The sequence below is a fragment of the Phyllobates terribilis genome, unplaced genomic scaffold (assembly GCF_046119375.1).
Source record: "Phyllobates terribilis strain yellow unplaced genomic scaffold, ASM4611937v1 Scaffold_9__5_contigs__length_417890890, whole genome shotgun sequence".
NCBI classification, from domain to species: domain Eukaryota; kingdom Metazoa; phylum Chordata; class Amphibia; order Anura; family Dendrobatidae; genus Phyllobates; species Phyllobates terribilis.
In genome coordinates this window covers 276,297,910-276,311,399 of record NW_027362769.1, presented here as the reverse complement: position 1 = coordinate 276,311,399, position 13,490 = coordinate 276,297,910, and the positions used below count along the sequence as shown (strand labels likewise).

Below are 13,490 nucleotides of genomic sequence, written 5' to 3'. Positions count from 1 at the left end.
AAAAACCGGGAAGGACCCTAAATTAAGCCCCAGTTACAGGCCAATCTCACTAATCAACCTCAATATAAAATTATACTCCAAAATGATAGCAACAAGATTGGCCACCCATCTACTAGACCTAATTCATAATGATCAGATAGGGTTTGTCCCAAGAAGGGAGGTGAGGGACAATACTATTAAAACACTTCTACTTATGTCACACAGTAAACGAAAAAGTCATCCACATGTATTCGATCAGTCGATGCTGAAAAGACATTTGACCGGGTGAAATGGTCCTTTCTATATAGTGCACTCCGTCAGATCAATATGGGACCTAACCTACAGGAGAAGATAATGGCTCTATATCATAACCCCACAGCTAAAGTAAAATGCAATGGTATCTTTTCAGATTCTTTTAAGATATCAAATGGAACAAGACTGGGCTGCCCACTATCACCACTGCTGTATTTTATAATGATGGAGCATCTAGCAGTAGCCCTTAGAAATAACCCCAATATCACTGGTATACAAGTTGGGCCTAGAATACATAAACTCTCCTTATATGAAGATGACTTATTGTTGTATATCACAAACCCGAGACTTTCACTACCTGTGTTCATGAAGGAATTTGATAAGTATAGCAGAGTAAGTAATTTTAAAATAAATCCATCTAAGTCTGAGATACTTAATATTGCGGTTCCGAGTAAGAAGAAGGTGGTGCTACAAAATTAATTTCCCTTTCGGTGGCGTTCCACATAAATGCAATATCTGGGGGTACAGTTGACATCAGAGACTTCCCAATTATATCAGGCCAACTTCACCCCTCTTTTAACCCGTATTACAGCCGATCTTCAAAAATATGGGAGAGCTAAGTTGTCCTGGTTTGGTAGAATAAATGTTGTCAAAATGGGTATTCTCCCCAGACTGTTGTACCTGTTCCAGGCAGTCCCGGTAATACTCACAGGAAATTTTTTTAAGCATCTAGATACAGTCTGTAGTAAGTTCATATGGGGACTGAAGAGACCTTGACTTGCTCGCACACTGCTTGGCAAACCCAAATCGGAGGGCAGTACGGGGATGCCGAACTTGAGAAACTACCATCGGGCAGCCAAAGTGATACGGGCCTTCGACTGGTTCCATGATCAGGGAGGAAAACAATGGGTCTCTATAGAGAGGTCTCTTTCACCACTGACATTGACTTCATTACTTTGGATTCCTAAGACACATTGTAATTTGACCAAATCCCTACCTTTTCTGACACGGGATTTACTTAAAATATGGGACTCTTTTATTTTGACACAGAGTTTCTCAAATAGCCCTGGTCCCATGACCCCAGTATTTCACAATCCCGAGTTTCCCCTGGGTGTTGGAGTAGGGTCATTTTTGGTGTGGTCCAACACACCTAAACTCCGAATGATGCATGTCTCTAGGACGTTAGAATGACAGCAATCACTGGCGGAACTGAGGGAGGAATTTTCCAGAACTCCATATATCATGCATTTGCGTATTTGCAGCTACATTCCTTCGTGTCGTCCCACCAGCTGGCTTCAATACATGAAACAGATCTGACGCCATTGGAATCATTGATGATTCAAGAGACGAGCCCTGCACACTCAGTCTCACAGGTATACTCAATTCTTATGTCAGAGAGAGCTGAGAATATACCATGGTTTGCCTTGGATTGGGAATGGGAGATTGGGTTAGAGTTTTCTCCTGAGCAATGGAAAAGAGCTTTTTTTCTGTGCACATAGGCTTCCCCTGGCTTGTAGGGCTCAGGAAACGAGCTTTAAACTTTTAACTAGGTGGTGCAGATGTCCAGCACACCTTCATAAGATATACCCACTGGTATCTGACCCCTGCTGGAGATGCGAGGCATCTGAGGGTACCATGTTCCACATCTGGTGGGATTGTCCACCAATTAAAAGACTTTGAAATAAGGTCTTTTTGAAATATACTCAAAGGTTTCTGGTGACATCAGTCAAAGTAACCAACAACTGGTCCAACTGTCAATGATTGAAGGCTCCTTTAGGAACATCAAGATAGGACTCCTAAAACATTGCATAACGGACACTCATACTATCATTCCTAGGAAGTGGCATTCTAAGACAGCCCCCAATATCGGGAATTGATAGTTGAAATGGATTTCTTATGTAGGATGGAGAAGCTATTCACCGTTAAAACACAGCGTGAGGATACATTTTACAAAACATGGCAGGAATGGATTATGTTGAGCGAATCGCCGGAATTCCAGACACTCTCGGAGACAAATTAGCGGAGTAAGGTGGAATAGAGAGGAGGTTAACACAAGCGGGAGAGACCCAACTCTCCTCATACTTCACCCCCCTCCCCTTTTTTTATTCTTTTTTCTTTTCCTCTTCCGCCGATGAGACCAATATAGAGCCTTTTAGTAAAGCACATCATTCTAATATTTACGGAAAATGGAATGAGACCTACAAAGAAAACACAATACATAGTCATATATGGTTGAGGTTCAAAGATATTTTGATGTTGTTTTGCTGCCTCTGACACTAGGTGCCTTGATTGTGTGCAAGGCATCATGAAATCTGAAGATTACTAAAGTATCTTAGATCGCAATGTAGTGCCCAGTATCAGAAGGTTGGGTTTCCGTTCTTGGTTATGGGTCTTTCAGCAGGACAATGACCCTAAACATACTTCAAGAAGCACTCAGAAATGGATGGAAACAAAGCACTGAAGAATTCTGAAGTGACTAGCAATGAGTCTGGATCTAAATCCAATTGAACACCTCTGGAGAGATCTTAAAATCGCTGTTGGCAGATGGCACCCTTCAAATATGAGAGACCTGGAGCAGTTTGGGAAAGAAGACTGGTTCAAAATTCCAGTTGAGATGTGTAAGAAGCTTGTTGATGGTTATAGGAAGTAATTAATTGCAATTATTTATTCCTGAGGGTGTGCAACCAAATATAAAGTTGAGGGTGCCAACAATTTTGTCTGGCCCATTTTTGGAGTTTTGTGTGAAATTATGTAAAATTTTTCTTTTTCCTGTTTTTTTTTGTGTTATTCCAATACACACAAACGAAATAAATGTGTAAAACAAAACATGTACAACCCCTGGCAAAAATTATGGAATCACCGGGCTCGGAGGATGTTCATTTAGTTGTTGAACAACCAACATCTTTTGCAACATTGCGTGATGATTTACCTTCTTTTAAGAGTTTGATAATCCTCTCCTTTGTTTCAATTGACATCTCTCGTGTTGGAGCCATGATTCATGTCAGTCCACCTGGTGCAACATCTCTCCAAGGTGTGATCACTCCTTCCATAATTTTTTCCCTCTGCTTGGTCTGAAAAAAATTACCCTTACTGAGTACCACATTTTTAATCTTGATTTCTTTTAGTGTTTCTTAAAGCCCTAAAGTTGCCATTTGAAATGACTTTAGTTTTCCTGTGAAAGCCCCCCATAAGCAGCGTTCTACAAGTAGCAGTGGCCATTTCCCCATGCAACCCTCCACAAGGAGAACGTGTACCCCTTTTAACTCAAATTAAAGAAAAAGTTGTCTGATGAAGATGCTAGTCAAACATTGAACCATGTTGCATGCCATTTTTTCCTCTAATGCTATGCCTGTTTGTTGTTTCTGTATTTTGAGTACTTTTTATCAATGAAATATCAATTTAGACTACATTTCGCTGCATTGTTTGTTTTTCAACTGAGCTTCCTCAAACAGAAGCACCCAAGTTTTAGTATATTTTTCCATATTTCATGTTATATTAAAAGAGGTCAGCTCTATTGACAAGTGTGTTTTAGGCCTCTTTCAGACATCATTCATGTCCTTTAAGATTTTTTTCAACCTATAAAACATTGATTTTTTTATATTCTGTGGGGCTATTTACATGTTTGTTGGGTTTGTTTTGTTTGCTCTTCACTTGCTCATTTAATGGTCTGATTTGAAGCTATAATTTGCATATGCAAGTGAATGTCTTATTGAAAAAAGCACATGAATGGAATCTGTTTTTATCTAACTTGTTGTTTGTAGGAGCTTAGGAAACCATCAGATTTTTTTGCATGCAAGAAAGAATCGTGAAAATGGATATATGGGATGTAAAACAGACAATCACATAAATTAAATATTTATTTTTTGTATGGATGCAAACAGATGTTGATGTGTGGATAAGGCCTCAGTAAATACTTGTATTCCAATTAATAATGCAGAGGCACCTTTTATTTTAAATTCATCTTTAATTCCTGCTGGTAATTCAGAAATTAAAGAACAAGTTGGTGTTACTATTCCCCTTGAAAATAGGGTGCTTGTTTTTACATTCTGACACTGTTGACTTTAAAAAGGAAAATAGTAACACCATCTTCTTCACTTATACATTTGCAGAAGAAATACTAATGTAATAGGAACACACCAGTTCTGAAAACAAAAATAGGAAAAGTATACACTAAAACAGACATTTTCAGAGAGTTGACAGGTTCTCTCTCAAAAACCCATAAGTGAACTATTTTTTTTCCATTACACATCTGTATTATAGGTTTGAATACCCCTTTAAATTTTTATATACAGTTTTAAAGCTGAGAGAAAACTGATTCATTCCACTGATTTAGGATCTTTTAAGTCTTCTCAATTTCTTTCTAGGCTACAGTTTAGAATTTGATTCATCATTGGATGTTGCAGCTAAACCATACAAGGTTGACCCTGTTGTCAACATCTGTCGATTCTTTCTGAGGTAAATGTCTTTTGTTTTTTATCAAATATATAACTATATTGTTGCAGGTGCCTCTCACAAAATTAGAATATCAACAAAAAGTTAATTTATTTCAGTTCTTCAATACAAAAAGTGAAACTCATGAATTATATAGAGTCATTACATACAGAGTGATCTATTTCAAGTGTTTATTTCTGTTAATATTGATGATTATGGCTTACAGCCAACGAAAACACAAAAGTCATTATCTCAGTAAATTAGAATACTTTATAACAGCAGCTTGAAAAATATTTTTAAAATCCTAAATGTTGGCCTACTGAAATGTATGTTCAGTAAATGCCCTCAATCCTTGGTCGGGGCTCCTTTTGCATCAATTACTGCATCAATGCGGCGTGGCATGGAGGCGATCAGCCTGTGGCAGTGCTGAGGTGTTATGGAAGCCCAGGTTGCTTTGATAGCAGCCTTCAGCTCGTCTGCATTGTTGGGTCTGGTGTCTCTCATCTTCCTCTTGACAATTGGTCAAACGAGTTTGCTGGCCAATCAAACACAGTGATACTGTTGTTTTTAAACCAGGTATTGGTACTTTTGGCAGTGTGGACAGGTGCCAAGTCCTGCTGGAGAATGAAATTTCCATCACCAAAAAGCTTGTCGGCAGAGGGAAGCATGAAGTGCTCTAAAATTTCCTGGTAGACGGCTGCGCTGGCTTTGGTCTTGATAAAACACTGTGGACCCACACTAGCAGATGACATGGCTCCCCAAACCATCACTGATTGTGGAAACTTCCCACTAGACCTCAAGCAGCTTGGCTTGTGTGCCTCTCCACTCTTCCTCCAGACACGGGGACCTTGTGAAGTGTGTCAATGACTGCCTTCTGGACATCTGTCAAGTCAGCAGTCTTCCCCATGATTGTGGAGCCTACTGAAACTGACTAAGGGACCTTTTTAAACACTTAGGAAGCCTTGGCAGGTGTTTTTTGTTAATTATTTTAATTTACTGAGATAATGACTTTTGTGTTTTCATTGGCTGTAAGCATAATCATCAACATTAACAGAAATAAACACTTGAAATAGATCACTCTGTTTGTATTGACTCTATATAATATATGAGTTTCACTTCTTATATTGAAGAACTGAATTTAATTTACTTTTACCGATGATATTCTAATTTAGTGAGATGCACCTGTATGTGTGTGTCTTCAGGTATTTGGTCCTGTTTGGATATGTACAAAGTTATCACACATTTTAGCAAATTAATTCATCAGTACTTCTGTCATGGAATGGTGAGACTGTTTGAAGAATTCACTAATATTGTACAGCCAAAACAAAGCATACAGTTAGGTCCATAAATATTTGGGCAAAATGAACATAGTAGTGTTAAAAATAAAAGACTTGTGAGGGACATTTATAGAATTTGACACTGATTGTAACATGTAGAATCCACATAGTGGGTAATACTTACTGTTAGGACTTGTTTGTTTTTACACTAGTCAATTGTCATGTGACCACTCCATATGTGATTTGCATATTCATGATTGTGTGTTCTCTATTTTGTTTTCTGCTTTTCTCAATGGTTAAATATGAAGACAAATGTATACAACATTTTAGATTTAGGCTTTGTTCACATGCAGTATTTTCTTCTGCAGGCTTATCAAAAAACCCTATTATTAAAAATTGGTAACGTTACAAAATGTTCATATAAACACGGACCAAAGAAAAACAACTAAAGTGCACAGCATAAAGTGAAACAGTGCAAAAACACTTAGGTTAACGTTGGGACAGAACATCCTTCCTTCACATTAGGTAGATATCGAAGTTTTTTTTGCAGGGTTTCACTTTATGCTCTGCACTTAAGTTGTTTTTCTTTGGTCCGTGTTTATATGAACATTTTTTAATGTTACTGATTAAACGTTAATTTTTAATAGGGTTTTGTTCGTAAGCCTGACTTATACCCTTTTCATATAGATTCATTGATGTTCTCTTCTGCAGCCAAAACCTGCTGTCTTTTGCTGCGATTTTTTGCTGCTTATTTTATGTGCAGATTACATGTGTGATTTGTTTGCAGTACATGTTTAATAACGTTAGATTTACTTGCCAAAACGCAGCAAAAAAAAGTAGCAAAAACCTACTTGCTTTTTTGCAACATTTTCACACTTTCTCATTGCTTTCTATGGGTGAAAAAAACCACTGCAAAAATGCTTGCTGGCAGAAATGCTCAAAGAATTGCTGCTGGTTTTGCATAAAGAAAAATGCTGCACAAAGGCTGCATGTGAACATTGTCTGTGTTAACAGTCTGTGCCAAACCCCTAGATAAACTGCTATTCCTTGTATTTCAGTGATGTCCCTTCAAATTTCTGCAATTTAATAAGGATTTAGCCTTTAACAATAGAAAAAATGTTCCAATCTTCTCCATGAAATAACCTGACACCTTCATAATAGTAATTAATCCTGATTAACCCCTTTCCGACCAGGTCAGTAGTAGTACGTAGCTGCGCCCTGGGACTTATGGGCCAGCTACGTACTATTACGCGTGCTTCGATCGCGCCCGCACACAAGCGGTGCCGACCGATCACCGCCGGGTGTCAGCTGATTGTCACAGCTGACACACGGTGCTATGTGCAGGGAGTGATCCCGCACTGCTCCCATCACATTAACCCCCGCAATGCTGCGATTGAAGGCGATCGCAGCATTGTGGGGGCAAGAGGAGAGGTAAGCATGATACTCCCCTCTTCTCCTGGCCTCCGATGTCTGCGGCGGCTTTCGGATGTTGTCATGACAACCCGATGTCGTCATGACAACATCCGGGTCACTAGTGCTTGACCAAAGTAATGTCTCCCCTGTGTGCAGCGCTGACAGGCTGCATGGCATAGGGAGATGCTGTTCTCTATGCTATACAGCCGATCAGGCTGCAAAACGTGAAAGTCCCATTGTGGGACATAGTGTAAAAGTAAAAAAGGGTAGAAAAGGGAAAAAAAAAATTGTGAAAATATTTAAAAAAAAAATGAAAAAAAATAATCCCCAAAAAATAAAAATATCGTATTTTTCGGATTATAAGATGCACCGAACCATTACACGCACCTAGGTTTTAGAGGAGGAAAATAAAAAAATAAAAATTTAAGCAAAACATGTGGTCATGATGCACTTTTAAGGGGGAGGGGGTCTTCTGCTGACCCTGGTATAGGGGTATGTCCCCCAATTCTGACAATATCCCCCATCCTGGTATATATGCCGCCCCCCTTCCTTTTATATGTGGTCCCCATCCCCATCCTGGTATGCCTGGCATCCCTCCATCCTGGTATGCATGACACCCCTCATCCTTATCCTGGTATGCATGGCACCCCTCATACCTATCCTGATATGCATGGCACCCCTCATCCCTGTCCTAGTATGCATGGTACCCCTCATCCCTGTCCTGGTATGCATGGCACCCCTAATCCCTATCCTGGTATGCATGGCACCCCTAATCCCTACCCTGGTTAGCATGGCACCCCTCATCCCTGTCCTGGTATGCATGGCACCCCTCATCCCTGTCCTGGTATGCATGGCTCCCCTCATCCCTATCCTGGTATGCATGGCACCCCTCATCCCTGTCCTGGTATGCATGGCACCCCTCATCCCTGTCCTGGTATGCATGGCACCCCTAATCCCTATCCTGGTATGCATGGCACCCCTCAGCCCTGTCCTGGTTAGCATGGCACCCCTCAGCCCTGTCCTGGTTAGCATGGCACCCCTCAGCCCTGTCCTGGTATGCATGGCACCCCTTATCCCTATCCTCGTATGTATGGCACCCCTCATCCCTATCCTGGTATGCATGGCACCACTCATCCCTGTCCTGGTATGCATGGCACCCCTCATCCCTGTCCTGGTATGCATGGCACCCCTCATCCCTATCCTGGTATGCATGGCACCCCTCATCCCTGTCCTGGTATGCATGGCACCCCTTATCCCTGTCCTGGTATGCATGGCACCCCTCATCCCTGTCCTGGTATGCATGGCACCCCTAATCCCTGTCCTCGTATGCATGGCACCCCTAATCCCTGTCCTAGTATGCATGGCACCCCTAATCCCCATCAGGCTGCACATTAAACAAAAATAAACACTCCTACTCACCTTTCTTCTCTCTCCTCCAGCACTGCGTCCTTTCTCCCTGCACTGATTTCTCCATGTAAGCCGCGCATGACGTCACTGCCATGCGCGGCTCACAAGGAGAGATCAGCTGCCGGAAGTCACTGCTCCCCACGCTGGGTCTGTGTGTGCGGGGAGCAGTGACTTCACTCTCCTTCATAGCCGGCACACAGCGGAGCCGCGCTGCGGCTGCTGCTGCTGCTGGCTAGCTCCTGTGCACGCTCATTAAAGGGCATGAATATTCACCCCCTCCCCGCACCCATGGGCGTGGAGAGAGGTTGAATATTCATGTCCTTTAACAGAGGGCACAGGAGATAGCTGGCAGCAGCCGCAGCGCGGCTACACTGTATACCTCTATTAAGGAACATGAATATTCAGTGCTCCCCACGCCCCATGGGCGTGAGGAGCACTGAATATTCATTTTCTTTAGCAGTGGGGACAGTGTAGGCTGCAGCGGGCGGCTTCTGCCTCCTGTGCCTCGCTTCTCCACCGATACCGCTCCCCCCACACCACACATAAATATACACCCCCCCAACATTCGGACTATAAGACGCACCCCCCCATTTTCTTTCAAAATTTTGGAGGAAAAAAGTGCGTCTTATGGTTAAAAAAATACGGTATATTGTACCCATAATATTTATTTATTATAGAAAAACAAATAAACCAATAAAAGTACACATATTTGGTATCGACGCGTCCGGAACGACCTGACCTATAAAATTATCCCACTAGTTAACCCCTTTAGTGAACATGGTAAAAAAAATAAAGAAAAAACGAAGCAAAAAACAATGCTTTATCATCATACCGCCCAACAAAAAATGGAATAACACGTGATCAAAAAGACTAATGTAAATAAAAATGGTACCGCTGAAAACGTCATCTTGTCCTGCAAAAATCAAGCTGCCATACTGCTCCATCATCCGAAAAATAAAAGTTATAGCTCTCAGAATAAAGCGATGCAAAAAAAAAAAATTTATTGTGTAAAAGCGCCAAAACATAAAAAAACAAAATAAATGTGGTACTGCTGGAAACGTTCTGACCCGAACAATAAAGCTGCCTTATCAATTTTACCACACGCGGAACGGCATAAAAAAAACCCCAAAACTAATTCCGGAATTGCCAGTTTTTGTTTATTCTGCTTCCCAAAAATCGGAATAGAAAGCAATTAAAAAATGTCACATGCCCGAAAATGGTACCAATAAAAACGTCAACTTGTCCCACAAAAAACAAGTAGTCACATGATTCTGTCGGCCAAAATATGGAAAAATTATAGCTCTCAAAATATGGCGATGCAAAAACTAGTCTGTGCAAAAAAAAAGCGTCTTTTAGTGTGTGACAGCTGTCAATCATAAAAATCCAATATGAATCTGGTATCGCTGTAATCGCACCGAACCGAAGAATAAAGTCGTGTAATCACTTACACCACATGAGGAACGACGTAAAAGAATAAACTCTAGGGTAGGGTTAGGGTTGTATTAGGGTGGGGTTAGGGTTGGGCTAGGGTTAGGGTTGGGGTTGTATTAGGGTTGGGGTTAGGGTTGGGGTTGTATTAGGGTTATGGTTAGGGTTGGGATTTTTTTGAAAAGTAAAGAAAAAAAAATGATGACGATATGGCGACCAGCGTTGAGCGCAAGTGCTCGCTACTTGAGTTTGCATCGGGTGCTTTGGTATGCACTGAGTATTGCGGGTGTTCGAGTGACATGCTTGAGTCTCTGCCCCATATGCTTTGTGGCCAAAAAAAACGTTGCTGTGATCGCCTGCCATGCTCGAGCGATCCCCGCATGTTTTTTTTGGGTGTCTAACAACTGTGAAACATTCGGGGCAGGGACTTGAACATGTCACTCGAGCACCCGTGATACTTGGTGCATACCCGAGTACCTGATGCAAACTCAAGTAGCAAGCACTTGCGCTCAAGACTAATGACAACTTATTCATTATGATGACCTAATGTTATCAAATTCTGTCGTACCTCTGGGTTCAAAATGTACACTATACCCCTTGATAAAATCCTTGATGGGTCTAGTTTCAAAAATGGAGTCAATTGTGGGGAGTTTCCACTATTTAAGTTCATCAGGGGCTCCCGAAAAGCGACATGGCGTCTGCTCTTGATTCCAGACAATTTTGCATTCAAAAAGTCACACAGTTCTCCTTCCCTTCTGAACCCTGACGTTCACCCAAACAGTGTATTTTCCCCACATATAGGGTATCGGCTTACTCAGGAGAGATTGCACAACATGTTGCATGGTGCAATTTCTCCTGTTACCCTTATGAAAATGTAAAACTGAGGGCTGAAAAAACTTTTTTGTGGGAAAAATCTGAAAATTTTATTTTCACGGCTCCATATTATAAACTTCTGTGAAGCACCTGGGGGTACAAGATGCTCAGCACACATCTAGATAAGTTCCCTGAGGGGTCTAGTTTCCAAAATGGTGTCACTTGTGGGGGGTTTCCACTTTTTAGGCACATCAGGGGCTCTCCAAACGCAACATGGCGTCCGCTAATTATTCAAGCAAATTTTACATTCAAAAAGTCAAATGTCTCTCCTTCCCTTCTGAGTCCTGCCGTGCGCTCAAACAGTGTTTTTCCACACGTATGGGGTATCTGCGTGCTCAGGGGAAATTGCACAAAAAAGTGTGGGGTCCATTTTTCCTGTTTACCTGCAAAAATAAAACAATTGGGGTCTAAAGTAACATTTTTGTGAAAAAAGTTAAATGTTCATTTTTTTTCTTCCCCATTCCAAAAATTCCTGTGAAGCACCTGAAGGGTTAATAAACTTCTTGAATGTGGTTTTGAGCACTTTGAGGGGTGCAGTTTTTAGAATGGTGTCACTTTTGGGTATTTTCTGTCATAAAGACCCCTCAAAGTCACTTCAAATGTGATGTGGTCCCTAAAAAAATGGTTTTGTAAATTTTGTTGTAAAAATGAGAAATCGCTGGTCAACTTTTAACTCTTATAGCTCCCTAATAAAACAAAATTTTGGTTCCAAAATTGTGCTGATGTAAAGTAGACATGTGAGAAATGTTATTTATTAACTATTTTGTGAGATATATCTCTCTGATTTAAGGGCATAAAAATTAAAATTTTGAAAATTGCAAAATTTTCTAAATTTTCGCCAAATTTCCATTTTTTTCACAAATAAATGCAAGTGATATCGAAGAAATTTTACCACTATCATGAGGTACAATATGTCACAAAAAAACATTCTCAGAATCAGCGGGATCCGTTGAAGCGTTCCATAGTAATTACCTCATAAATTGACAGTGGTCAGATTTGTAAAAATTGGCCTGGTCATTAACGTGCAAACCACCCTCGGGGGTAAAGAGGTTAATAGTACTTAATCTGCCACCAATGTACGTGGTTGAGATGTGTCTGAGGAATGTGAGTACGGATCTCTGGAGGGTTGAAGGTTAGAGCTGCAGGTTAGAGGTAACAGGACAATTCTATCTTCATTCCTGAGGCATGTGTTGCCAAGATGGCACTGAGAACAAGAAGAAAGTGAGGAAAAAGATTGAAGTAGTTGCAGAAAGAGAGGTATTATGAGAAAACACAGTAATAATACATGAACAACATATTATAACAACGGGCAGTAGACGCCAGCAAAGTACAACAAATACTGTAACCATAATATCCCTATACAATAGATGATAGATGTATACCATATAACATTAGGCAAATGTCCCAAAATAGCTGAAGGTCTGTGCAGACAATTAGCTAACAGCACACACCCCGTCTGAAATCGTTTGATTTCACTATATTAATATTCTTAAAGTGGAGGGGTTTTCCTGAAGTTCACTGAAGGATACCTCAACTTGAAAGATAAAACAATGCATGCAATATAACTATAACAATTAACGTATGAACAAGATAGATGAGTGTCTATAACAAGTTCCTGGAGTAATCCAAAGAACAGCCCATCTTCGGATTCGAGAAGCCGTACTAGGCCAAACTGTCTCCAGCCCCACTGTAATCCAATGGTTCAGGTTCCAGTGCAATCTGATGAGCATCTTATGTGGTTTGAAAGTTCTCTCTGATTGGATGGATAATTAATTCTCAACCGTTATGAGTAAGATAACCTCTAATCAAAGATTTGGGGTCACATTGCTTCGTGACCGTCACTTTCACTTTGCGCACCTTGCCATCTTCATTTGGAAAGGTTTTTGATATAAGTCCCATATGTCATGCGTTTCTTTCCACTTTCTGGTCTTTCATGAGAACAAGATCTCCTACTTGTAAGCTAGGTTTAACTTGTTGCAGTTTTCTTCATCCTTGGAGAAGAGTAAGGTACTCCCTCTTCCATTTACTCCAGAAACAGTTAGCCAGATGTTATACATGTTTCCACCGTCTCTGATATTCTGTTACTGGACACAGTCTTCAGGGGGCTAGAAACAGATCCAAGTTTCTGAGTTAGGAGTGTTGCTGGAGTAAGAATAGCAGGAAACTCTGTATCCAAACATATGGGAACAAGAGGTCTGAGTTTACAATAGCAGACCCTTCTGCTAAGAAAGTGGTTAAGCTCTCGTGAGTGAGTCTTAAAAGGTTTGAGTCCATCAACATAGACTCTAGTATTCTACTAGTGATGCCTATCATTCTTTGCCATGATCCACCCATATAGGAAGCGTGAGGAGGGTTTAAGACCCACGAACAACTATTATCTGCCAATAAGTCCTGGACTGATGGTGAATTGTAATGTTGTAGTTATCGACA

The 13,490-nt window shown here is 40.8% G+C and overlaps 1 protein-coding gene across 2 annotated transcripts in view; it reads left to right on the top strand.

Annotated features, from left to right (window-relative positions):
- The window catches only part of PGAP1 (post-GPI attachment to proteins inositol deacylase 1), a 1,100,814-nt gene that overhangs the window by 696,777 nt on the left and 390,547 nt on the right, over nucleotides 1-13,490 (top strand). For both annotated transcript variants that reach the window (XM_073647815.1, XM_073647814.1), the window contains one exon: nucleotides 4,596-4,686. In XM_073647815.1, the coding sequence (XP_073503916.1) occupies nucleotides 4,596-4,686 (91 nt within the window). The remainder of the gene's footprint in view (nucleotides 1-4,595; nucleotides 4,687-13,490) is intronic.